The sequence below is a fragment of the Phyllopteryx taeniolatus genome, chromosome 16 (assembly GCF_024500385.1).
Source record: "Phyllopteryx taeniolatus isolate TA_2022b chromosome 16, UOR_Ptae_1.2, whole genome shotgun sequence".
NCBI lineage: Eukaryota > Metazoa > Chordata > Actinopteri > Syngnathiformes > Syngnathidae > Phyllopteryx > Phyllopteryx taeniolatus.
In genome coordinates this window covers 2,420,120-2,444,144 of record NC_084517.1, presented here as the reverse complement: position 1 = coordinate 2,444,144, position 24,025 = coordinate 2,420,120, and the positions used below count along the sequence as shown (strand labels likewise).

General features: G+C 41.3%; 2 protein-coding genes across 7 annotated transcripts in view; one reads left to right on the top strand and one right to left on the bottom strand.

The window, feature by feature from the left end:
* Window positions 1-2,118: 2,118 nt before the first annotated feature.
* Window positions 2,119-20,021, top strand: bcl2l12 (BCL2 like 12). Of its 5 annotated transcripts, none has more exons than XM_061748700.1 (9): window positions 2,150-2,221; window positions 3,112-3,283; window positions 7,963-8,133; window positions 10,080-10,290; window positions 14,947-15,211; window positions 15,506-15,613; window positions 17,691-17,767; window positions 18,003-18,266; window positions 18,854-20,021. In XM_061748700.1, exons 3-9 carry the CDS (start codon window positions 7,970-7,972, stop codon window positions 18,893-18,895), a joined length of 1,131 nt encoding a protein of 376 aa, XP_061604684.1. In that variant the 5' UTR covers window positions 2,150-2,221; window positions 3,112-3,283; window positions 7,963-7,969; the 3' UTR covers window positions 18,896-20,021. The 5 variants fall into 5 exon arrangements, with proteins under 5 accessions (XP_061604685.1, XP_061604684.1, XP_061604688.1 ...); XM_061748704.1 differs by lacking the exon at window positions 18,854-20,021 and adding an exon at window positions 18,354-18,847; XM_061748701.1 differs by lacking the exon at window positions 3,112-3,283 and having other exon boundaries at window positions 2,119-2,221.
* Window positions 19,698-24,025, bottom strand: part of tspan4b (tetraspanin 4b) — a 23,076-nt gene continuing 18,748 nt past the window's right edge. The window contains exons 7-8 of one of the 2 annotated variants that reach the window (XM_061748706.1): window positions 23,781-23,864; window positions 19,698-23,416 (exon numbers count right to left, since the gene is read on the bottom strand). In XM_061748706.1, the coding sequence (XP_061604690.1) occupies window positions 23,348-23,416; window positions 23,781-23,864 (153 nt within the window). In that variant the 3' untranslated portion in view covers window positions 19,698-23,347. Of the gene's footprint in view, window positions 23,417-23,577; window positions 23,865-24,025 lie in introns of those variants that run through there. The other variant, XM_061748705.1, reaches the window with a different exon arrangement.

Sequence of the window (24,025 nt, the reverse complement as noted above, 5' to 3'; positions counted from 1 at the left end):
AACTCCATCAAAGTCTCATTCATTGTACGTTTCACTGAGAGCTACAAAAATCGGCTGACACCTGCATCGACCCCAGACGTACAAAAACCTCAAAGAGTGGCATACCCTAAACCCAACAGGAAGTGACATGCGACTTCGTAATCGTACGGTTCGCCCTTTTTCACATGGTTGCATGGTTAAGAGGACAGGACAAAGGAGCATTTCAGATGACAGACCAAAGGAGAATTTAAGCTTGAACGTAAGCTCAAGTCAGGGAGTCTGTGTGTGGAGCGCCTGGCCGTGAGTTGTAGTCGATAGAAGCTCCTTGAATGAATGTGCATTCTGTTTCCGCTCGTGGAAAGTGTTGTGAAAATGTGTGCAAGAAGGGCAGCAGAGTCCGAGGACCAACTTTGGGGACCAAAGGAGGAGAACGAGCCACAACGTCAACAACTGTCTGATGTTTTCATTTTACAGCCTCTCATCACGCTACGCAGCGCTGGTTGGTTCACTTCTCTCTCGCTTGTTTAGGAAATAATCTCCATTTTGAACAGTATTACTCAGTTTATTTACGGGCACTGTGTGATGTTAGATTCAACAGTATTCAGTGAAATAACTACTCAAGTACTGAGGAACTTATTATATAAATAAATATATATATATATATTTGTTTTTTTGTTTTGTTTTTTTTAAATCTGAGCATGAACATCAACTACGATAAAAATAACTAAATAAAATACGTGCAAGTTCAGATATCGCTGAGCAATATCACTTAGTCTAAAACATAAATAAAATATATGTAGAATAATAAATATAATAATAAATAAATATATGTTTGCACCTCATCAAGCAGATTAGAAATGCAGTGGATATAAAAAGTATACACACCCCTGTTCAAATGCCTGGTTTTTGTGAATTTTGACCAATATAAATCATTTTAAAACTTGTTCCACCATTAATGTGACCTAGAATGTGTACAGCTCAACTGTTTTACTTTTGTATCTATTTGAGAGAGGAGGTGAAAATAAACAAAAAAATATTCTTTTATGTGATTGACTTGGACTTGGGGTTTAAACTTGCTGCCTTCTTGGCCAACTTTGCCCCCCCCCCTTCATACTATTTGCCAGTGGCGGCTCTTCAACCGTCACTTTTCTGAGGTGGCCCAAGGGGTCATTTGCAGCCTCCAATTTTGCAACATTTGCATGGGTCATACTTTTGCACTTGTCCTGCAGCAGTGGTGTCACCCTATGGCCTGGGGGCCATTTGCGGGTCATACTCTATTTTTGTGTGGCCCACATTTACTCAATATGGGCCATAACTTTGCATATGTCCTACAGCGTGGTGTCCTACCTACCGCCCGGGGGCAATTTTTGGCCCTTCACGGTGCCAATACCCCAAACTGCAAGTACCCCAACGTGGCCGCGGTGCGAGGGCCCGATTATAGCTGGTGGCAGCTCTAGTTATTCTAGTTTTGTGTCAAGTTTGAAGTCATTCTAATGTTCCGAAGGATCAAGCTGCCTGCTTCAACTCACATTTCCGTCTCAACTAGGAAGGAACATCCGGGTATTTTTCTACCAAAGGTTTCGGTCACAAGTTTCTTTTTTCTTGACATTGTTTTGTGGGCAGACAATCATGGGAATCTTTTCGACATAAAAAGTGGCGTAAAATCCTTAATCCTTATCCGATACTTTCAAACCAGGGCTCATTTTATTTGTGAAACGGTCCTCTATCCTTTGATAGGTATTGGATATTTTAATATAAAGGTATTTTGAACATTTCTTTTTTACTTTTACGTGTTCAATAGTTTAATCACTGCTTCTCATTTTATCAGTTTTTTATTGTCGTTGTAATTGTTTTTACACACATATATTTATACACATTCTGTTCTCCTGTACTTACTGTATGTACAGTGTGAGTGTACTTTAGGCACCTGTATACATATATATATATATATATATATATATATATATATATATATATATATATATATACATATATATATATATATATAGAGAGAGAGAGAGAGAGAGAGAGAGAGAGAGAGAGAGAGAGAGAGAGTGCCACGCCAACGAAATGTCAAGTGAGCCAAGGAGGACATCTAGCGGCACACAGCGGAAACTACAAGCACTACGCAGCGTGAACCTTTTGGGACGCTCCGCCCATTCGATCAACACTTTAAATACTTACTCGTGTGTGGAGCCCGAAGCAAATCTCCGACCCCACTGGAAAACACCGATTCACGAAGGTACAAACGCAAAAACTGTTTCCGTCATGTTTATTGCGCCCATCCCTTTCACAGTAACGTAGACATTTAGCAAAATTCGCATGGAATTTAAAGTTTGACACCAAGTATCACCCCGGTCGCTTGTACTCAGCACACCTTCTCGCGTTGTGCGATATAGTGCTTTAATCTAAATGAAAGGATGTCGTACACAACGTTGTATTTTAAAATCGTGTATTCGTGGAACCGCCGAGTTCTTTTAACTTCGGGTCGTTCTGACTTCTATGTTTCGGTGGAACGTGTCAATGAAATGTGTACAGTGTTACGTTTTAAAAAATAAATAAATAAATCACGGTGACGTCATTGTGTTTTTCAATCGCTCCATGATCGGAATGGTGAATTAACGCCAAGCGTTTCACGTCTTCATTCGATTGTGATTTAGTCGATAAATATACAGCGTTTGTCAATTTAAAGCCAAAGGCAAAAATACTTACGCCTGCATGGACAAACTCAATCAGGTTGGGAAACTCTGTGACACACAAAAGTTTGGGTTGGACAGTAATTCTTGTACTCTGTATTCTAGAACAATGTCGTAGTATTACGGAATGATGTGCAATAATAATTAAGAGTGCTTATAGTCCTTTACTACTATTATTACTCAACTGCTAAATTCAGTAACGCTGCTGTTCACAACTCTGGAGTTGGGTGAGACAAGTTAGTAACACAGGTACAAATGTAAACTACGAAGGAGGGGGCTGATGCATCCTGGGAATTCCCCCACGAGTCTATTTTGGCCTATTTTGACCAACCTTTCATCAGGACAAAGCACATATTTTACTTTTGAAAAATTGTATGGCACACCACCAAATCATCCATTTCATCCATCCATTGTTAACACCGCTTATCCTTGTTAGGGTCGCGGGACGCTGGAGCCTATCCCAGCTGACTTCAGGCGAAAAGCAGACTACACCCTGAACTGGTCGCCAGTCAGTCGCAGGGCACATCTAGACACGGACAACCATTTGCACTCACATTCACACCGTCACTGAGTGGGAACTGAACCCACGCTGCCTGCACCAAAGTCAGGCGAGTGTACCACTACACCATCAGTGACTACCACCAAATCAAATTGGGATAAATAATATAAAAATTATAATCATGATGATCTCATCGCCATTTACTCGCTAATTTTACTGACTCTTGTGTAAAACCTGGGCTTGTTTAATTGAACACAAAGTTAGTTTGCCCTAGAGGAGTGTGACATAATTGCGAACTGTAAACGGGTTGGTGAAACCCTGAACACGTCTGTAACAGTGGATGAGACAGATGCATCATCACCTAGTTTTGTGTGCGTCTGTTTGTGTGTGTGTGTGTGTGTGTATATATATATATATATATATATATATATATAGAGAGAGAGAGAGAGAGAGAGAGAGAGAGAGAGAGAGAGAAAGAGAGACAGAGAGTGTGAGTATGAAAGTTTGTTCCAGCTGTTGCCAAGCAAATATATGCAGCAAAGCTTCTGTACAACAGTTTTACCTGATCAGTACGTAGTTACCGACAAATGGGATCCAAATCCATCCAGCGGGCTTGACCTGATATCCCATTGACATGATTGACAACTTTTCATCGAGGCCTACAGCCCGACACAAAAGATTTCATGAAAGCCTAACAGTCTCTTGACGCCTACAAGTACTGTACGTGTTAATCATTCCGTTGTTGATTGGAAAATGTTCAGATGGCGAGACGTCTCGGTATGTGATGCGTATTTGCATATTTGTTTCAAGCTTTAGGCTCATATAACATTTGTAATTTTTGTACAATAGTAGGCCTATTATAAAGATAAACGATTACCAAAGGTAACAAAGCCACAAAAAAACTTGTAAGTTGAGCACTCTCAAGTCAAGGTACCACTGTATTCTGTTGTATGAATAGCAACAGGTGAATCCATCCATCCATCCATTTTCTGTACCGCTTATCCTCACTAGGGTTGCGGGCGTGCTGGAGCTTATCCGAGCTATCTTCGGGCAGAAGCAAGGTACATGCTGAACTGGTTGCCAGCCAATCGCAGGGCACATAGAAACAAACAACCATTCGCACTCACATTCACACCTATGGGCAATTTAGAGTCTTCAATTAACCTACCACACATGTTTTTGGGATGTGGGAGGAAACAAGAGTACTCGCAGAAAACCCACACAGCCATGGGGGAGAACATGCTGGTGACCGGGATGTGGAGGGTCCGAGAGGATTTTGCACGCTATTGTCTTAGTTCTGGCAGCGTGCAAGTCCTCAAGGGTGGGTAGGGGGGACCGACAATCCTTTCAGCAGTTTTGATTGTCCGTTGCAGTTGGAGTTTGTCCTTTTTTGTAGCAGCACCAAACCAGACTGTGATGAAAGAACACAGGACTGATTCGATGACCGCTGTGTAGAACTGTCTCAGCAGCTCCCGTGGCAGGCCGTGCTTTCTCAGAAGCCGCAGGAAGTACATCCTCTGCTGGGCCTTTTTGAGGACGGAGTTGATGTTGATCGCCCACTACAGGTCCTGAGAGACTGTAATTCCCAGGAACTTGAAGGTCTCGACGGTTGACACGAGGCAGCTGGACAGCGTGAGGGGCAGCTGTGGCAAAGGATGCCTCCTGAAGTCCACAATCATCTCTACAGTCTTGAGCGTGTTCAGCTTCAGGATGTGTCGGCCGCACCACAGCTCCAGCCGCTCCACTTCCTGTCGATATGCAGACTCGTCACCGTCCTTGATGAGGCCGATGACAGTGGTGTCATCTGCAAACTTCAGGAGTTTGACAGTCAGGTGCGCTGAGGTGCAGTCGTTCGTGTAGACAGAGAAGAGCAGCGGAGAGAGGACACAACCTTGGGGCGCCCCTGTGCTGATGCTGCGTGTGGATGAGGTGGCCTCCCCCAGCCTCACCTGCTGTGTCCTGCCCGTCAGGAAGCTGTAAATCCACTGGCTGATGGCAGGTGGGACGCTGAGCTGGAGAAGCTTGGAGGAAAGGAGTTCAGGGATGATGGTGTTGAACGCTGAGCTGAAGTCCACGAACAGGATCCTCGCGTAGGTCCCTGCACTTGTGGAGGTGTTCTAGGATGAAGTGCAGTCCTATGTTGACTGCATCATCCGCAGACCTGTTTGCTCAGTAGGCAAACTGCAGGGGGTCCAGCAGGGGGCCTGTAACGCTCTTGAGGTGGTCCAGCATGAAATGTTCAAAGGACTTCATGACCACAGATGTCAAGGCGACAGACCTGTAGTCATTTAGACCCGAGATTGTAGGTTTCTTGGGGACTGGAATGATTGTGGAGCGTTTGAAACAGGATGGTACTTCGCAGTTCCAGAGATCTGAGTGAAGACTGGCGTGAGCTGGTCCGCACAGACTTTAAGGCAGGATGGGGACACATGGTCTGGGCCTGCCGCTTTTTTAATCTTTCGCCTGCCACCGTGGGGGACCTAGGTTCAAGACCCCGACTGGACCATCCGCCAACATCCCCCGGACTCACGGCTGTCGTGTCCTTGAGCAAGACACTGATACCCCGAAATGCTCCCTGGGTGCTTCAGTTGCCCCCTGCTCCAGTGTGTTCCACTAACATGTGTATGTGTTCACTGTGATGGGTTAAATGCAGAGAATAAATTTTGTGTGAATGCATGCATGTTCATGACAATAAAAGATGATTCTTCTTCTTCTTCTTCTTCTTCTTCTTCTTCTTCTTCTTCTTCTTCTTCTTCTTCTTCTTCTTCTTCTTCTTCTTCTTCATCCTGTTCGCGGATTGGCAAATGCAGAAGTTGGTGGTGTGATAGTGGTCGGTGGTGCGGCTGGCTGGGTGTGGGGTGTGAAAATGTCCTTTTCAAATCTGCAGTAGAAGGTATTCAAGTCGTTGGGTAGTGTGCTATTGTTCTCAGCTTGGGGGGGATCGTCGCTTGTAATTTGTCAGCGATTGGAATGCATGCCAGACTGATTTAGAGTCGTTAGCGCTAAACTGTTTTTCCAAGTTTGCTGCATAGTTCCTCTTTGCAATGTTAATTTCTTTAGTCAGCAGGTTTCTAGCTCGATTATATAGGGCCATGTCCCCGCTTTGATATGCGTCCTCTTAGCTTGGCGAAGCTGCTTAAGTTTGGCAGTGAACCATGGCTTGTTGTTGTTGAGTGTGCGAAATGACTTTGTTGGTACACACACATCTTCACAGAAACTGATATAGGATGTGACAGTGTCCGTATATTTATCCAGGCTGCCAGCTGAATTTTCAAAGACACTCCAGTCCTGTGCAGTCTAAACAGCTTTGAAGTTCCGTCTTTGCCTCATTGGTCCACTTTTTCACTGTTTTCACTGTAGGCTTCGTGCATTTAAGTTCTTGCCTGTATGTCGGTATAAAGTGAATTCAGCAGTGATCAGACGAGCCCAGTGGTGCATGAAGTTTGGCACGGGATGCGTTTTTTAGCTTAGTATAGCAGTGGTCCAAAATGTTATTTTCCCTGGTAGGACAGTCAATGTGCTACTTGTATTTAGGGAGTTCGTGGTTGAGTTTAGCTTTGTTAAATAATAATGAGGGGTGAGTCCGGATGTTTTTTTCCAATTTCGTTAACTTGTTCGGCGAACATTAGCAGTGCGGCGTTCGTGTTAGCTTGAGGCGGAATATAGACGCCAGCGAGAATGAATGATGTAAACACACGAGGCGAGTAGAATGGCTTACAGTTCAAAAACAGAAACTCCAAATGCGGGCTGCAGTGTGTGCTGAGTTCCGTGACATTCATACACCATTTTTCGTTCATATAGAAGCATATCCCACCGCCTTTTGTTTTCCCCGATGATTCCATTTTGCGGTCTGCCCGGTGAAAATTGAAGCCTGGAAGCATGACGGCGCCATCGGGTACAGCGTCACAAAGCCAAGTCTCCGTAAAGCACATGGCGGCGGAACTTATCGAGCGATTAAGTTGATATAGTAATGATCGTGACAGGCCTAGATGTACACATACATGGCACACAGTCATAAAAGCATCCCAAACGTGTGAGTGATGGTAGGATACGACAGGACACCTTTTATACAAAGACCTATCACGGCACCCGAAAAAAAATAGCACACCCTGTCCCCTCACTAGGCATCTCCAACGCCTACAGTGGCAACTGCATGCCCGCTTTGAGTAGAAAGGATGGTGTATTGTCGTAGAGTTTTCAGTTCCCCTTGAAGAATGGTGTATTGTCTGAGAGTTTCAGTTCTAAGTAAGATTAACGCTGGCTTTTGAATGCCACAAGGGAATAAAGCTCTCAGAACTCAACTTTACTGTATTCCAGCATTTTGTTCTGGACAAACAAATATTTTCAGCACAATGCGAAAAACTCTAGCTAAAATTTTAGTGCAAAGATGTTAGATGATCAGAGAGTGCAGGACTCACTCTCACGCTGGCCCATCCCTGGGTTTCACTTATCAGATTTTGATAGGCATCAAAGGTTGTACATGATCTGTTCCAGGACGTGGGCTACCTCCATTTTGTTTAGATTTTGAAGCAATTTATTGTAAATCTGAAGTTTTATGCAAATTCAGTTATATTTTCCACTTGTCCCTAAAAAAATCTGGTCAAACTCGGTACAATACAATATCAGGTTCCAGTATGTGTTTTTGTCTTGATTCAAAATACTACCAAAACATTATTTTTATAGTTTTATTTTAATCTTGTCTTTACCTTCTGTCTTGTGCTTCTCATTCAAGTAACACAGAAAGAATGTACAGTACGTTTTATAATCTCCCTTTCTGCGTTAATTCAGATTGGTGATGTCTATGCCTCGCTCTTCCTCCGTGTCCTCCATCTCTCTGCTTGAGATTAAAGCTGAGAGCCGTCTTGTCCTCCAAGCCTTCCTCCATCAAACTCTGTCTGTCCCGTTTGTCGAGCGGGCGGGCAGAATCGGGGGTGCCTACAGGGATCACAACAAGTACAGGTAATGTACTTGTCACTCAGGGCTACTGATTGTACAAAGTTTGTGTTTTTCATTTGTGTCATCATAAGTGACAAAATAAATTTTTTCCACAGAATGGACGGTAATACAGTATACAAGTGCAGTGGTACCTTGATTTACAAGAGTTTTTCAAGTTGGAATCTGTCATTTGATTGATTTTTAGATTTATGGCTGTAATGGCTACTTCAATCGGAGTACACCCCACAAAAAATTTTGAAAATCAGATGATGGGTTCCAGACAAATTTGTTTAGGGAACATTTATGGGTGATATTGCCGATAGAAAATCTGGTCAAAAAACGCCTTACATCATAAAACAATATTACTTCATTAATATTCATCATATCTCCTCAACCCTTTTGTTTCGTCTACGACTCAGGGAACCCCTTCTCCAATTGGCTGACAAGTTTCCGTCAAAAATACCCACCACCAATAAGCTCGGACGGTCCAAAATTCAGAGGGGTTCTCCAAGTTGACGTGTCTAAATTACTGTGACGTTTCAAACAGCGTCACTTGTCTTATAAACTCGACTTCAATTACACAAATGGAACATTATTCGTAAGAAGAGCAGTATTGGAAGAATAGGTCATGTACTTCAGATTTTGTTTGTTATAGAGGAATTTAGACTCATCTGAAGTGCTAAGTCCCTGTTTTTTTTTTTGTTTTTTTTTAGCGAATTCCACAAAGATGGTGGTGACTTGTGATCTTGCTACTCACCGAAACTAATTGGCCATGTGTCTAATATCACTCACTGGGTCATGCCCCCTTTAAAGGAACACAGTTCAGGCATGCAGCTTTTGTTGTAACTGGTTTGTCCCAACGTACAGTAGTTATGCTTTATAAATCAGGTTGTTTCTTCCCGTTCTTTTTTACTATGTTTTATTGTGTTTGTATACAGTACAGTGTATTATGTTTTCATTTAATAAAAATGTGACATAAGATAAGATAACCTTTAGGACAGTAGTAGTTTCAGAAGCAAAAGTGGATAGAGGAAAAATAGCATGCAAGGGGGACACAGAAGATGTACCTATTGTGTGCATTCAAGCACATTAATATAACATACTGTACATTCCCCTATACACAGGGAAGAGAGGTTCACGCAGTGATTTTCTCATAACGAAGCCATAAATATGAAGGTTAAATTTCCAGATGACAGAAAGGAGAGAAGAAAAAAAAAAAAATCATAAATAAAAAATAAATAAATAAAAATAAAACTCAAGTCCGTTAATAAACTATCCAATGTTCCGGTTGTACAGTATGTGATTATTCTCCTATATTGCTGAAAGATTGCTATTTGTTTTGAATAAAATCTAAATTTTGCCAGATTTCCATTGAATTTAATATTTTCACAAATTATGGTTGTATTTCAAGAGAAAAAATATATATCTTTGACAATACCGGGTGCAAAATGGCTGCGATAACAAAAGTTAAAATGCTCCAAGATATGGGTAGATAATTTCACAGATTATATCGCCTGTTACACACTTTTTGTCACCACTCTGTGAGTTGGTATTTTCTAAAAATATTCCTCAAACTTTCAGGGATCATTTATTTTCAACACTCTGTTGAAAGTCTTAATAGGCTCTGTAAATATTTGAACAGACACAGTTAGTTTTATTTTAAAAAAAGACGTCATATTTCCACAGGACCGCCCCCCCATGAATCATAATGTTAGTTTATCTAGTCACAAATATTATAGTAGCCTTCTAATAATGAACAGATGCATAAACAAACACAAATCGTACATTCCACATTTTTTTCCACTTTTGCTAACAGTTTGGCCCTTGGGGGGAGTTCTATCCTTGAGTGACAAAATATATATGGGCATCAGGTTTTGTACCATGTATAGAAATTATGGAAAGGTTTTATGGGATGTGTGTGCCATCCCAGTCATGCTGTCAATACTGTTCACACTGTTCCTCATTCACAGTGCTAGTGTCACGCCAGAACCAAAAGTAAAAGATGGGTGGGATTCTCAGGCCGAAGATGAAAGCTCAGCAGAAGAGAAGAAGATGGGATTTAAGGACTTCCTAAAGCACCTGCCACGGCGTAATACTGCGCGTTCTTCTGTGAAAGACGGGAAAGGTTCTTTAGAAAAGGACAGCAAGCCCAGACCACCAAACCTCAGAGAGCTATCAGAGGTAAGCAAGTAATGCAAAGCCTCCAAACATCAGATGACACGCAAACAGAATGCAGAAAAAACAAATCTTATCTTTCGGCTTCGGGTTGCCACATTAAGTTGTTTTTCCATTTGTGTGGTTCACTTTTTATGCTTGATGCCTTTCCTGAGGCAAGTGTACCATCTGTACTTGGACCCGTACTGGCTCACCCGTCGTCACGTGACCAAACCCGGAAAACAGATTAGCTGCCGGACTCCCCGTGTATGCTGCAATAACTAGCAGAACTATGGGTTGATGACATGGTTTGAACAAAATTTAACTAAGTTCGGGTTCAAACCATCATGTCAATGGATGAGAGCGTTGTTCGGATGATATCAAACAGCATTGTTTTTAATCGAAATAGAGTTTGTATTTAAAAAAAAAAAAAAGATCTTTATGTAATGCAAGAAATATGAAAATATGAAAAAATTTTCATACTTCTTTACAACTTATTTTTTAAACTGGTATGTATAATTATGAGCAAAACTGTATTTTTAGTAATTTTGCAAATCATGGTGGGCTTGTTCACTAAAATTCCCCATTACATGGGATCCTTGGTTATAAAAGGAGTTCCGTTCCTTCACTGGCGACGTAACCTGCATTTGTATTTAAATCGGAACGTTACGCTACGCTTGCGCAGTAGTTGAATCAAACTGAAATGAAATATTTGTGTGATAAACACTTTAGAAATATTTAAAACAGACAAATGAACAACAGTAAGTAAAGCGATAACTGAGGATGTCTTGTGCTGTGTGATGACATTCTTATGCTGCTGCGCTAAATAGTTTGTGTGTCGTTCATAACCTCGAAACGTTGTATGTCATACTGTCATAAACTGAGGAACCTCTGTATTATAGATGCTAATATAATTGTTGATGATCAAAAATGTTTTTCACTGTAAATAGCATTGACTATTTAAGAAAATAAAGAAAAACAGCGGTGGCTTGGTGGGTTACCTTCCTCCCCAAAAAAGCATGTTGGTGTCACGATATGTAATTGTATAGTATTGGAATGGACCCAAAAGCAGATTGAGTAGAGGGAGTAGGGGAAGAATGTTTTATTAAGAAGTAGATCCAGGTTAGTATTTCCAATGTGTGAGGGTGGTCCTAAGGAGCAAAGAACTGGCAGGAGGCGGAACCGTGAGCAGGTGGAAGGGCTTGACGGTGTGGTTGAAGCGAGCAGTGAAGCGGGAGACACGGAAGCAGAGACGAACACGAGAGGATAAGTACAAGTGCGGATAGATGAAGTGAGCTAACGGGATTCAGTTTGGAGAGGGAGGTCACAGGAGGAAAGCCAAACCATCTGACGCACCTTGTATACTGGCGTGGGAGAGCGATGAAGATCCGCCAGCCACTTATTTCTTTCGGCAAGCAAGCTAGGGCAGCCCTGACGTCCTTCCAAACTTGTTGGACTCTTGCTCCCTCACTGCGGAAACTGCCACCGTGTGCTCCTATTTCTTAAAAAGAGGAGGTTGGAAACCATCGCATGCCATGAAGGGGGAGATACCTGTGGCGGAGCTGGTGAGGGAGTTGTAGTAGTATTCCACCCATGGGAGAAAGGGGCTCCAGGAGGCGGGATTGCGTGCAGCCACACAGCGAAGGGCGGCCTCCAGATTTTGATTGGCCGTTGGATTATGGGTGGTATCCTGAAGACAGACGGGCTGCTGCGCCCACCGCTTTACAGAACTACTTCCACACCTGGGAGGAGAACTGAGGACCTCTGTCCGATACGATGTCAATGGGGATGCCATCGAGTCTGAATACGTGGAGGACTAGCAAGTTCGTGATTTCGAAAGCAGAGAGTAACTTGGGAAGGTGTACGTAATGGACATACTTGGAGAAACGATCAATAATAGTAAGAATGATGGTGTTACCTTCAGAGTGGGGTAGGCAGGTAACAATGTCCAAGGCAATATGGGACCAAGGGCGGCTCGGGATGGGTAAGGGGCGCAGCAGACCAGCTGGAGGCTAATGCGAAGCTTTACCTCTGGCACAGACGGAGCAGGCTAGGATGAACTCTCGGGTGTCTTTTACCAGGATGGGCCACCAGAAGTGTTGTTGGATAAATTGGATGGTACGGGTGATTCCAGGATGACAGTAAATTTGGAGTTGTGGGCCCACTGAAGTACTTTGGCACGTACAGATTTGGGCACGAAGAGCCGGTCTGGTCTTGGGATCCGGTTGGTTTCTTTGAGCCGTTTTCACCACTTGTTCTATCTCCTACATGGCAGCCCCAACAAAGCAGGAGGAAGGAAGTATGGGTTCCGGTTCTACCGTTCAGACGGAGAAAGGCGACGGGAAAAGAAGGCACAGGGATGTAATTTTAGGGATTTGGGGTCCTTCTGGCAGAGAGCACCAGTGTCAGAGGCATCAACCTCCACAACGAACTGGAGGGATGGGTCAGGGTGTCGTAGGATGGGGGCACTGGTGAATAGTTCCTTCAGGCGTTCCTTGGGATGCGGCAGGGGTCCACTGGAATGGGGAGCTGTTGGAAGTGAGACTGGTGAGAGGAACGGTCACTTTGCACTTAGCTCTTTGCGGGTGGGGGGAATGGGCCAGTCAATAACTGCTTGAATTTTTGCTGGGTCCGGTTGTAATTGTCCTTTGGCTATGATGTATCCCAGGAAGTGTACAGAGGAGAGGTGGAATTTACATTTCTCAGGTTTCACAAAAAGGCGGTTCTCAAGGAGACGCTGAAGGACTTGGTGGATATGTTGACGGTGTTCTTCGGGAGAGCGAGAGAAGATAAGGATATCGTCTAGATAGACAAAGACGAACCGGGTCAGCATATCACAGAGGACGTTGTTGATGAAGGTTTGAAATACTGCGGGGGCGTTGGTTAACCAGAAGGGCATGACAAGATATTCAAAGTGTCCAAGGGGGGTATTGAAGGCAGTTTTCCATTCGTCCCCCTCTTTAATGCAGATGAGAAGGTAAGTGTTGCGCAGGTTCAACTTGGTAAATATCTGGGCTTAGCAGAGGTGTTCGAAGGAAGGGTCAATGAGGGGCAGCAGAGCTTTATTCTTTACAGTGATATCGTTGAGGCCTCGGAAATCAATGCAGGGGCGGAGAGTGGTGTCTTTCTCCAGTCCAGTTGGGGGTGATGAGGAGGCGGATGGGGGTTCTGGAGGTGGTGGAATGACTGGAGACGCAGTGCCCGTGGAAGGTGCTATTCTGAGTGCCGTAATCCCTTTCGCTCTAGCTGTTTCTCGCTGACGATTGTCCACCTGGATCGCTAAGGAGAATAATTCTTCAAGTGAGGTGGGATCCTACCTGGCTGCAAGATCGTCCTTGAGCTGCAGTTCTTTCCAAAAAATCTCCATTAACGCCGCGTCATCCCACCCGCATTCACCCGCTAGAGTCCTAAATTCGATACAATAGGAAGCCACGGAGCTAGAGACGTGGGTGATGGCTAGGAGGCGCCGATTGGCTTCCCTGCCCTTAATGGGGTGGTCAAAGACTTTTAAGTTCTGCCAGAAATTATTCAAATGATGGTAGTACTAGTGACGAATTGTGCCACAGTGCGGTAGCCCATTTAGCAGCCCTTCTGCGCAGGAGGTTAATTATGAGAGCAATTTTGGATTTATCAGTGGGGTAACTTAGCCGTTGAAGATCAAATACTAGTGAGCAGTTTAACAGGTATTGACCACAGGAACCTAGGTCCCCAGAGTAGGGTTTGGGAGGAGGAACGTGAGGCCCTTTGTACGGGAGGCGGGCTTGATCGGAGGCTGCGGACTCAGAAGAAATACTCACGGGAGGGTTGCTGGAGTGTATCGGGAAGGACAGGAAAGATACTTGTTGTGTGAGGGAGCTTAATGAGTCCATGATTTTGCGGATATGTAATCGTATAGTGTGGGACTGGACCCAAAAGCAGACTTAGGTGGAGAGAGTACGGGAGAATGGTTTATTATGAAGTAGATCCAGGTTAGTATTTCCAATGTGTGAGGGTGGAAAGCAATGCACAAAGCGCTATTCAAGCTCCAGAAAAGGAACTCCAGGGCACAGATCATGACAGTTGGGTTCTATGAAGACTAATTTGCCCATAGGTGGGAATGTGAATGATAATATGCCTAATAATTAGGAAGGGTGTGTATTTCACACAGCTTTTGATCCATGGTCAGTCAATAGTCAGTCATGTCCAAGGATATGATGAATTATTTTTTAGGGGGAGATCATTTTGTTGAGGTTTTTGTCATCGTTTGTCATATTTAACCGGAGATAAGAAAATACACTTAGATATATCACACCACGTAGGCCAAAACCACTTAACCCTGATTTGATTGATCAGGTCATTATTTCCATGTGGACTTTGATAACAAATTAGATGGAGCTGTAGAGAAAATTATTTATTCAGTCAGAAAACCCTAAGCTTCTGTACGAGGGAATAGTGCAGCCATAATTCATTATTTGTTTCACTTCGTAGTCAAAATTTTTGTCTTCCTTTTACTTTTGTGTGACATTTTGAGCCTCAGACGATAATTAAAGGAGCATTAAATTTAATATAATTTGGGAGCATGGATAATGTCATGAAAAAAGTATGATATTTTGATTACGCAATGATAAATGTGCTATTCTCATGAAATGCATGGATCAGCATTCTTACAACCTAAATGTTGACCACAAAAATATTTTCCCGCAGGAAGATATTTTGTCCCCCTCCTCTACATCCGAAGAGGATGACGGTGAAAAGAAACAGACCAAGAGACTGAACAAAAAGAAGATAAAAAAAAGACTTTCCAAGTTTTTCAAGATAAAGGTAGAGAAGGACAAAGAAAAACAGAAGGAGAATGAAAAGGAAAAAGAGAAAGAAAAGGAGAAAGAGGGACCTGGCTCTCAACCTCAGAGGCCTTCCACATTGCTATTCGACAAAACAGCTGAGCTCATACCAATCATTGTTTCCCCAAGTAAGCTCCTCAATTGCGAAAGAGAACTTAACAAACCAGCTTTGCAAACCACAACAAAATAATGAAAAGGTTGGGTGCACTGTAATGTCAGTGCCTTTATAATTTTTGGTATCGATGATCTTTTAATGCAAATGTAGCTAGATATAGGTTCAATTTAAGAAGTAACAAAAAAAGTGCACCAGCCCATTTCAATACCATTAACTACAATAGCAATTTAAACTAAATCTAAAGCTTTGAGCCAGGTTGTCTGTAAAATGACATGTAGCATACTTGTGTTGTTTCCCGGGCATATAGATCACCCTCCGGCATTCTATCATGAAGTTGCGCAGAAGCTGGAAAAGATTGCCCATAGGTCTACCAGTACAAAGAGGCCGAGTCCCACACTCCCACAAGCTCCCTCAGGTAATACACTAGTATACACCCATGCATATGAACCCTACAAGGAAATAACCAGCTGATTCCAATCAACTACTCAAGTCATCGAGTATGCAAGTCATCGAGTTAAAACCTGTTCCTCAGGCTTGGTCCACATTATAACACACGAGTATGTAAAGTACTGCATTTGGTCTGGCCATCTTATTGGTTCATATTGTTAACTGGCTACCCAGGCCTGTGTTAGGGAAGTCTTAGACCTTTTTACCATGACGTTCGGGTGGCAAAGGCTCAGGCGATCTCCTTACATGTCATTTGACCAAGGCAGAGCAATTGAGAAAACAGGCTAAATGGCGTGAATGATGATTTTAGCCTTGTTCTTTACCGCCGTAGTTTGAATGTGTGATGTGTCAATCGGAAATAAGGTGTACGTGAGGTAAATTGCCAGGGAGACGTAACGGTGGCCGCAATTTACATTTCAATAAGTACGGTGATTCGAAAATAGACTTGGTGCAAATTCAGACGTTTAACATGATCATTGAGAGATTGGCTAATTAATCCACTATTTTGTTGCTCGGATTAATTGCATTGATGTGCTCTTTTGACGGTGAAATGGATAGCGTGCTAAATTACACAAAGACAACCCAATTCATACCTGTGAGAAAATGTTGTCCAGAAACCCATTAATGGAGGCTCGGTTCTCGGCCTCTCCCTTTAGAAGTGGCTAATCCAGCTCCAGGCAGTCTTGCGATCTTCTCTTTACGAGATCCACTTGATGTAACCTCCTCACCCACAGATTCCGATGGATAATATTTCGTTCTTCTGAAGGACATCAAAAATACCTTAACCTTTTGGGGAATATCTGGCCACGCAGCCCCAAACACAACAAGTCATCGTTTTTAATTCAGGTCAGTGGTAGTCCGGAGTCAGAACGCAAGTGCCTATTGTTGAATGTTGTAGAAGTGATCATATTGATGCCTGTGAATATTCTCATTCCTCCAGGTCATTTCATTCTCAGGGCATTGAATTGATTGCAATTGGACTGTTCTGGTTGTCTTAGAAGACTTTTTACCTCTCATCCGAGTAGTCGTCATCAGTTCATGCAACACTGCTAAGTTAGGACAGACTAGCCTAAGACGGTGTGGAAAAGCTAAAAAGTAAATAGTAAATCAAGTTTTTTCAATCTTGTCGGTGAAAAAACACGTCGGTGTGGGACTATTTTGCGGTGTCTCAGACAAACAAGACGTAAGTTATTTGCAGTCTGTGCACAACTGAAGTACGTCGTGGGAACGTCATCTAAATGCTTCAACACAACTAATTTGATCGAGCACCTGAAGAATGTACACGAGGCGGCGCATGCCACGTTCAAGCAACGCAGCGTGTGGGGGGAACACAAAAAAACAAAAAGTCAAACGTCCCGTCCATATAGCTGGGAAAGTGAGAAAGTTAGAGTAAGCATGTCAATAACAGTATTTATTAAAGTAATTCAATTGCAATAAAGTAATTTAATTACAGTAAGTTAGCACCCATTATTTCTGTCATGTAATGTTGATTTGACCTAAATTTATGTCAGTGGCCAATCCTTGAATGCCCCCTAGAGGTCATTGGTGTTTTAACTTTTGTCTAAAATGCGAGAGAATAATTAGAGCTGGGCCAATCGCAGGGCACAGTACACAAGTATATACAATAAATGAACAAGTCATGTAAATAGACACATTGCTCCAGCTTGTGATCGGATCGGTGATTGGTTATCTTTTTTTTTAAACTTGCTGATCGGTGAATGGTGATGGGCCCCAAAAATCCTGATCGTGTAAAGCCTAGTAGTGAATCACTTTCTGCCAACCGAAAGTACTCTAGTGCCTCTGTCTCTGACCAGATGTCTAATTTAAGAAATTATGCAATGCAAGTGTTTAAGTGGGCCTTAACAATGAATTTATTGTTGGCGATATCTTTTACCACTTGTGTCCTTTGTCTCCAGACATAAGGTACCTGTATTCATCAAGTCAAAGTACACATAATTTCAAACTTTAGCCAGGGTATGGATAATTTTGGACTTGCTCTGTACATGACTCTCATTGAACCTAAATTCCTTCCCTTTTTCCTCAAGTTGTGGATGACAAAGAGTTAGTGGTGCAACAGCTTGTTCAAGTGCTGTCTGCCGAGGCAGATTCTATCAACAACAAGGTAGGTAGAAATTGTATTATAATAATGTAATGTGCATTTTGGGACAGCTGCATTTTCTGTAATTCAGCACCACATAATTCAAAATTCGGTTGATATCGGGACACGATTGATTCTTGCTGATGTGTTTCTCATCATGTGACTTGAGTCTCCATCTCTGCTCATCATTCTGACCTATCCATTCTGATCGACTCGAATTTTCTCAGGATCAATACATTTTCCCTCCGATCTTGTACAGATCCAGTTGGACCCATTTCTGCGCTCGAGTTTGTCTCGCCTGTCGTATCCGTCCTTTGTCAGGCTTCTCGACACAGTCAGTAGAACTCAGGTATCAGACGTCCCTCTCCACCTGCCGACGGCGAGCCCAACTTTACGCCGCATGGCCGTCTCCATGGAGGTGTCAAGGCGGATAGTGACAGCTACTGGTGTCCATCGCATGCAAGGGTATGCAGAGTGCTACATGGAGACATTTGCCCCCTGGTTAAAGAGTCAAGGAGGATGGGTAAGTGCTTGTTATGTCAATCATAGTACGATATATTCCATTAACAAGCCAGTAAGTAAATAACCCTCCACTGTTTGCGGCGGATAGTGACCGACCGAGGCTTCCTGCAAATCACCCAAAAAAAAAACCATTGGACTATTTTGAAGAGCCCTGACCTCAGTCATATTGAACATCTGAAGGAGCTGAAACACGCAGAATTGGAAAAGTCACAATTAGTGTGCCAAAATACCTGGTGACAGGTCCGCCGTCTCATTGACATACAGAAATCATTTGATTGCCCCAAAAGATGGTACAATAAATTATAAAGCTAAAGGTACTATCAGTTATGTCTTTCATTAGTCCATTTTTTAAAATTTGCAGTACATTTTTATTTATGATTACTTTTTTACAGTTTCAAGTCAGTGACCATTGTGAGTTTTCCTTTCTTTAACTGGGGTAGCTACAATTTTGTCTATGTGTACAGTGTACACATACACTTATGTGCCTTCCTCAATGGAAATCGGTTGAGTAGTTTTTACGTAATCATGTTAGTATAACACCTGTGGTTTTGTGGTTTACTTACAATTTATATTTCATTTCATTCTCAGGAGAATGTGGTCGATATGAAGGATCCTGTGGAATACGACTGAAGATAATTTTGTATTTATTTTTTTACCGTCAGCTGTGCCATGGAGTGTCTTGAAGACATTGTTATGATCAAAGTTATTGCTGTGAATGCGTATTTACTCAGACATTGGATTATTGCTCTGTCGAAGCAAGAATCCGATCAAGTTTGAATGAGACTGAAGATGGTTGAGGAATTATTACATATGCTCCTGCTGACAATTTAGCATACAGACTCGCAGTTTAAAATTAAACAAACTGTTGGGAAAGTTTTTTGGGTGAGATCAAAGGTTGAGGGAATTTTCTCCTTATGATGCACACAAACTATTTGGAACTGCATCATTTGGGCATAACACCTTCATCAAGAGCAAAATACTTAATACTACCTCCATTGAGTGTGTGGCTTTTTAAAGATGCTAGTTTCAGTTTTAGGTTCACCCTGTTGTGATTTCTACAAACACTACCAAAATTTTCATTATTTTGTTTTTTGTGTTGCTTAATGGAGGTTAGCAAAAAGGCAAATCCTTGAAATCATGCATTACTGTCCACCAAGGTTTTTGTTGTTTTCCTATTATGTTGAACTAGTCTTGAAAATGTTAAAGATATGTGTAATAAGTTATTCAATGTGTATATGTTTCTCTTCTAGGATACAATTTTATTATTATGTTGTTGCTTTGAATGGTGGTAGAACTTTCTAACTAGTGCAACAAATTCTGTTGTCCATTACAAATGGAAACTTTTTTTTTAAATTAATATGCTGTTTTTACAGAGTATGTATTTATAATTACAATATTGCAAAACAGAGGGGTAAGAGAAAAAGAAGCAAAATAAAATACACATACAGTATATTTATTTACAGCCTGAAGAAACAACCATCTCTAATAACATGCACGGGATAATAATGGAATCAAGCATCAGCACTGTTTGAGTGGTACATTAGTGGAAGATTATGATGCATGGACAGTTTACACATCAGTCCCAAAATATTTGATGGCTTGATGAACTTTTTTTTTTTAATTTTTTTTATCAACTTTGTTTTTTGCACTGAATTTTATTTTGAAGAGGACAGAGGGTATGAAACATTTTTTCACTTGATTATATGAAAACACGATCTTGAGCTGTAAAAAAAATAAAACTGTCCACTGGAAGGTATCATGTTACTGTATAATGCTTTTTGTTGCATTTCAGCTCAGATGGGGAATATCCAGGAGAGCTGATTTAGTGCAGTCAAATATGAATCACACACACACGAAAAGAGGGAGACGCAAAATATGACACTTGAGGCACGGTAACAAATTGAAAAGCATCACAAAAATATAAGGCTTCATCAAATCAAACTCGGATAATTGTTTAAACAAAGCAGCCTGGAAACTGTGCAGAAATAATTTCATTTCACAAATATGCCACATCTGCAGCAAGGCTTATATTATGCAAATCCTTATTGTAATGACACATACAAGTTGGATAAGCAACCTTCAGGAATATAGAGATCTTTTTTTTTTTTTTTTTTTAACCTGTTACATGACAAGATAGAACTTGATGAAGAAAGCTGTCACTCAAAATTGTGAGTATTGTAAATATTTCATTGGAAGTAAAAATATTTCTCCTCCAAGCAAAAATAGAGTAATTTTAGTTTGCAACAAAATAATTGCGATGTTAACGGCGAAATACACTGCATCAAATACTTAAGTGGTCTATAATACTGGTGGCCTAATCTTACAGAGGAGAAATAGCCGCACTGAAAAGAAATATATATATATATATATAATTTTACACAGGGAAAAACATTTTCGCAAGTAAACAAACATTTCCTCACAAAACAAAATGTACCAGTCTTCAGATGAGCAGTTGCTGTTGTCTCTCTCTCGAGACCAAAGTACAGTTCATCCGCGCATTTCCGCGTAAAGTATGTTACAGCCTTATTCGAAAATGGAATAAATTAATTCACCCCCCCAAAACTCTACACACAACAAAAAACGTTTTTGAATTATGTTAAGAATACAAATAAACAAGAAAAACCTTTGTTCATAATTGATTCCATTTTATAATAAGGCTGGGCCATAAAATGTGGAAAAGTGAAGTACACTTTATACTTCCCAGACGCACTCTGTGTGATATTTTCCCCAAAACAATGTGGGAGGTAATACAGGTATACATTTCAGAAGGCGTTGTTCTCCCGAGACCTTTTTTTGTGTGTAGAAAATTGCATTTTCTAAAAAATCATGACGTTTTGTCATAAAATTCAAACTTTATTCTCAGTGTAATAATTCTTTTTTCTTCAGTGTAGCCTAGACACTGCGACATACGTAATAAACCTCAGTCAGCTGGCAACAAATGCCCATTCACCGCTGTTAATATGTATTTACAATTATGTTAAAGTAGATTACTCATGGGTACACCCGGAGCAAAGCAAAAACAAAAACTATTCAAGGAATAATGTGATTGACTATTTTAGTAAAACAGCTAATTAGAAAATTAATGGCTCACAATTAGTATAGTATATTTTTTTGCATTTAAAATGTATCAGTTAAAGAGCTTCTACAATTGATTAAATTGTATCCATCCCTGCTCAAATGCCAGCATTTTGTGGTAAAAAAAAAAAAATAAGAGACCAAGCTAAACCATTTCAAAACTGTCAAACTCAATTGAGAATTATGAACTATTTTAGTGGGGGAAAGTAAAAATGAACGTAACTGAGATAATGTGGTTGCACAAGTCTGAACACCCTCTTATAAGTGGGGATGTGGCTGTGTCTCCATGGAGGTGTCAAGGCGGATAGTGACACACTAGAACTCGTTAAATGGGAGGCAGCCTACACCTGCCACTATTCAATGTGCCAATGATTAGATCAATAAAATAAAGTTCAGATGTTCTAGTAGGCTTTTCTTGATATCTTTTTTGTCACATCTAAAAGCACAAGCCAGAGCCAGCAGACAGCTTCCACAGCATCAGTCAGGTGAAGGGTACAAAGTAATTTCCAAGACATTTAATATACCATTATGGAACACTGTGAAGTCAACCATCATCAAGTGGAGAAAATATGGCACAACAGTAACATTACCAAGAACTGGACCTTCCTCCAAAATTGAGGAAAAGACGAGAAGAAAAGTGGTCAGGGATGCTGCCGAGAGGCCGACGCCAAAACTGAAGGAGCTGCAAGAATTTCTGGCAAGTATTGGCTGTTTAGTACATGTGACAATCTTACATTTTCTTCATATGTCTAGGCTATGAGGTAGTGTGGCAAGATGGAAGCTTTATAAAGACAAAAAAAAAAAAAAAAAAAACACACCCTTGCAATGTCCAATATGCATCTGGTGTGATAAAACCAAGGTAGAGCTTTTTGGTCATATTTCCAAGAGGTAACGCTTGGCGCAAACAAAACACACATCACCAAAAGAACACCGTGTCTACAGTGAAGCATGGTGGTGGCAGTATCACGCTTTGGGGCTGTTTCTTTTTTTTTAAAATTATGAATAGTTCCAAATACCAGTCAGTGTTAGCTCAAAACATTCAGGCTTTTCTGCAAGAAAGCAAAACATGTCAGGAAAACCCAAGTAGAACACCTGAACTTGATTTGGGGTTAATCAGAGGCACTAGAAATCAAATTGGTGGCAGGTTTGTTCCTCGCAAAAACAGCAAATAGAAATAAAAAATAAAAAAAATAAATACATCCATGAATAGGTGAATCTAAGAGTAGAATAAGAAGAACCAGTACTGTTACTTTAGGGTAGCTGCTGCATAAACCTCATATTGGTTTGGTGGTCTCATAAATGTGTTAAGCACTGTATACCTCTCATCATGTCTGGGTGGTAAGCATTTTTAAATTTCTTCATATAATCAGCATCTGGCAACATGGTGGAGTTGTTGTTTTACATGTCTGCCTCACGGTCAAGAGGTCCAATCTTGGCTTGGACCCTCTTTGTGGCGTGTGCATGTTTCCCCGTGCTCACATAGGCTTTTTTTCCCCCAGGTACTCCTTCCTCCCACATTCTAAAAACATGCAAAAGTCCGCTGGGATAGGCTCCAGTTCACCTGTGATCCTAATGATGACAATGATACAGAAAATGGATGGATGAAACTCATGGCTTTGCTAAGCCTCTTGTTAAAGAGCCATAAATAATTACAATTGGCTTTGTCCAAAGCAGATGGACTTCAAATTGTATTGATCAGATTTAATGTATCGATTTATGACACGTAGAAAGAGGACATGCGCTGCCCATGAGTTTTTATTTGTTTGTTTGTTTGTTTTTGCTTCACCTGCTCAGATTGCTTCAATGGCTTTATTATGCCCCCCCCCCAAAAAAAACAAAAAAAAAGACAAAAAATTTGTAATGTTTGATTAACAATTGAAAGCTTTTTTTCAGATTCGATTATCCAAAAGGTTTCCACTGAAGCCATGTGTCAGTTTGGCTGTGTAACTCTAGAATGGCATTTTTAGCAGCGCCCCTCCCTTAATGAGCTAGTCAGCAGGTCCACAGTCAGTCCAAATACTTTTCAGCACACATGATTTGGCAGTACATCAGCATGGAGAACACCAGGGCCAAGATCTGATGGGAGGTAGAGTATAGTCATAAAAATGTGAACAAGGATTTGTATAATAATAATAATAAATATAGAATGACATGTACACAAATGAGCTATATAAAGGAATAACTACCAGCAACAATAGTAAAATTATTAGCTAATAACATTGATGAGTAACAGCAGTTCCAAGTAATACACTTGCCAGGGTAACACTATATACACCTTCAGCTATTGTTTTGTGAATGATTATGTGAAATTTGATAGAAGGTGCATGTATAAAGTAATGAGAAATGTGTCTTTAATACATATCTACAGGTCCAGTGTTTTGAATGAGAGAAATGTTGTCCAAAGGTCACTGATGAGGAAAACCTTGTTGGAGACAACTACCTGCACCACACCGATGCACACGCCAAACACCAGAACTGATGGAATGTTATCCAGAAGCCACTGCCTGGCCTTTTGGTAACAAGGCTGCAGGAAAGACACAGGCATGGGATGAGAAGAGAATAGATTTTACGTATCTGGAGAGGTAAAAAACAAAACAACAACAAAAAAACCTCTTGCTTTCCTTAACATGTCGTATGGTTTTTGTGTTTTTGGAATTGCTGAATGTGTGAATAAAACAATCTGTT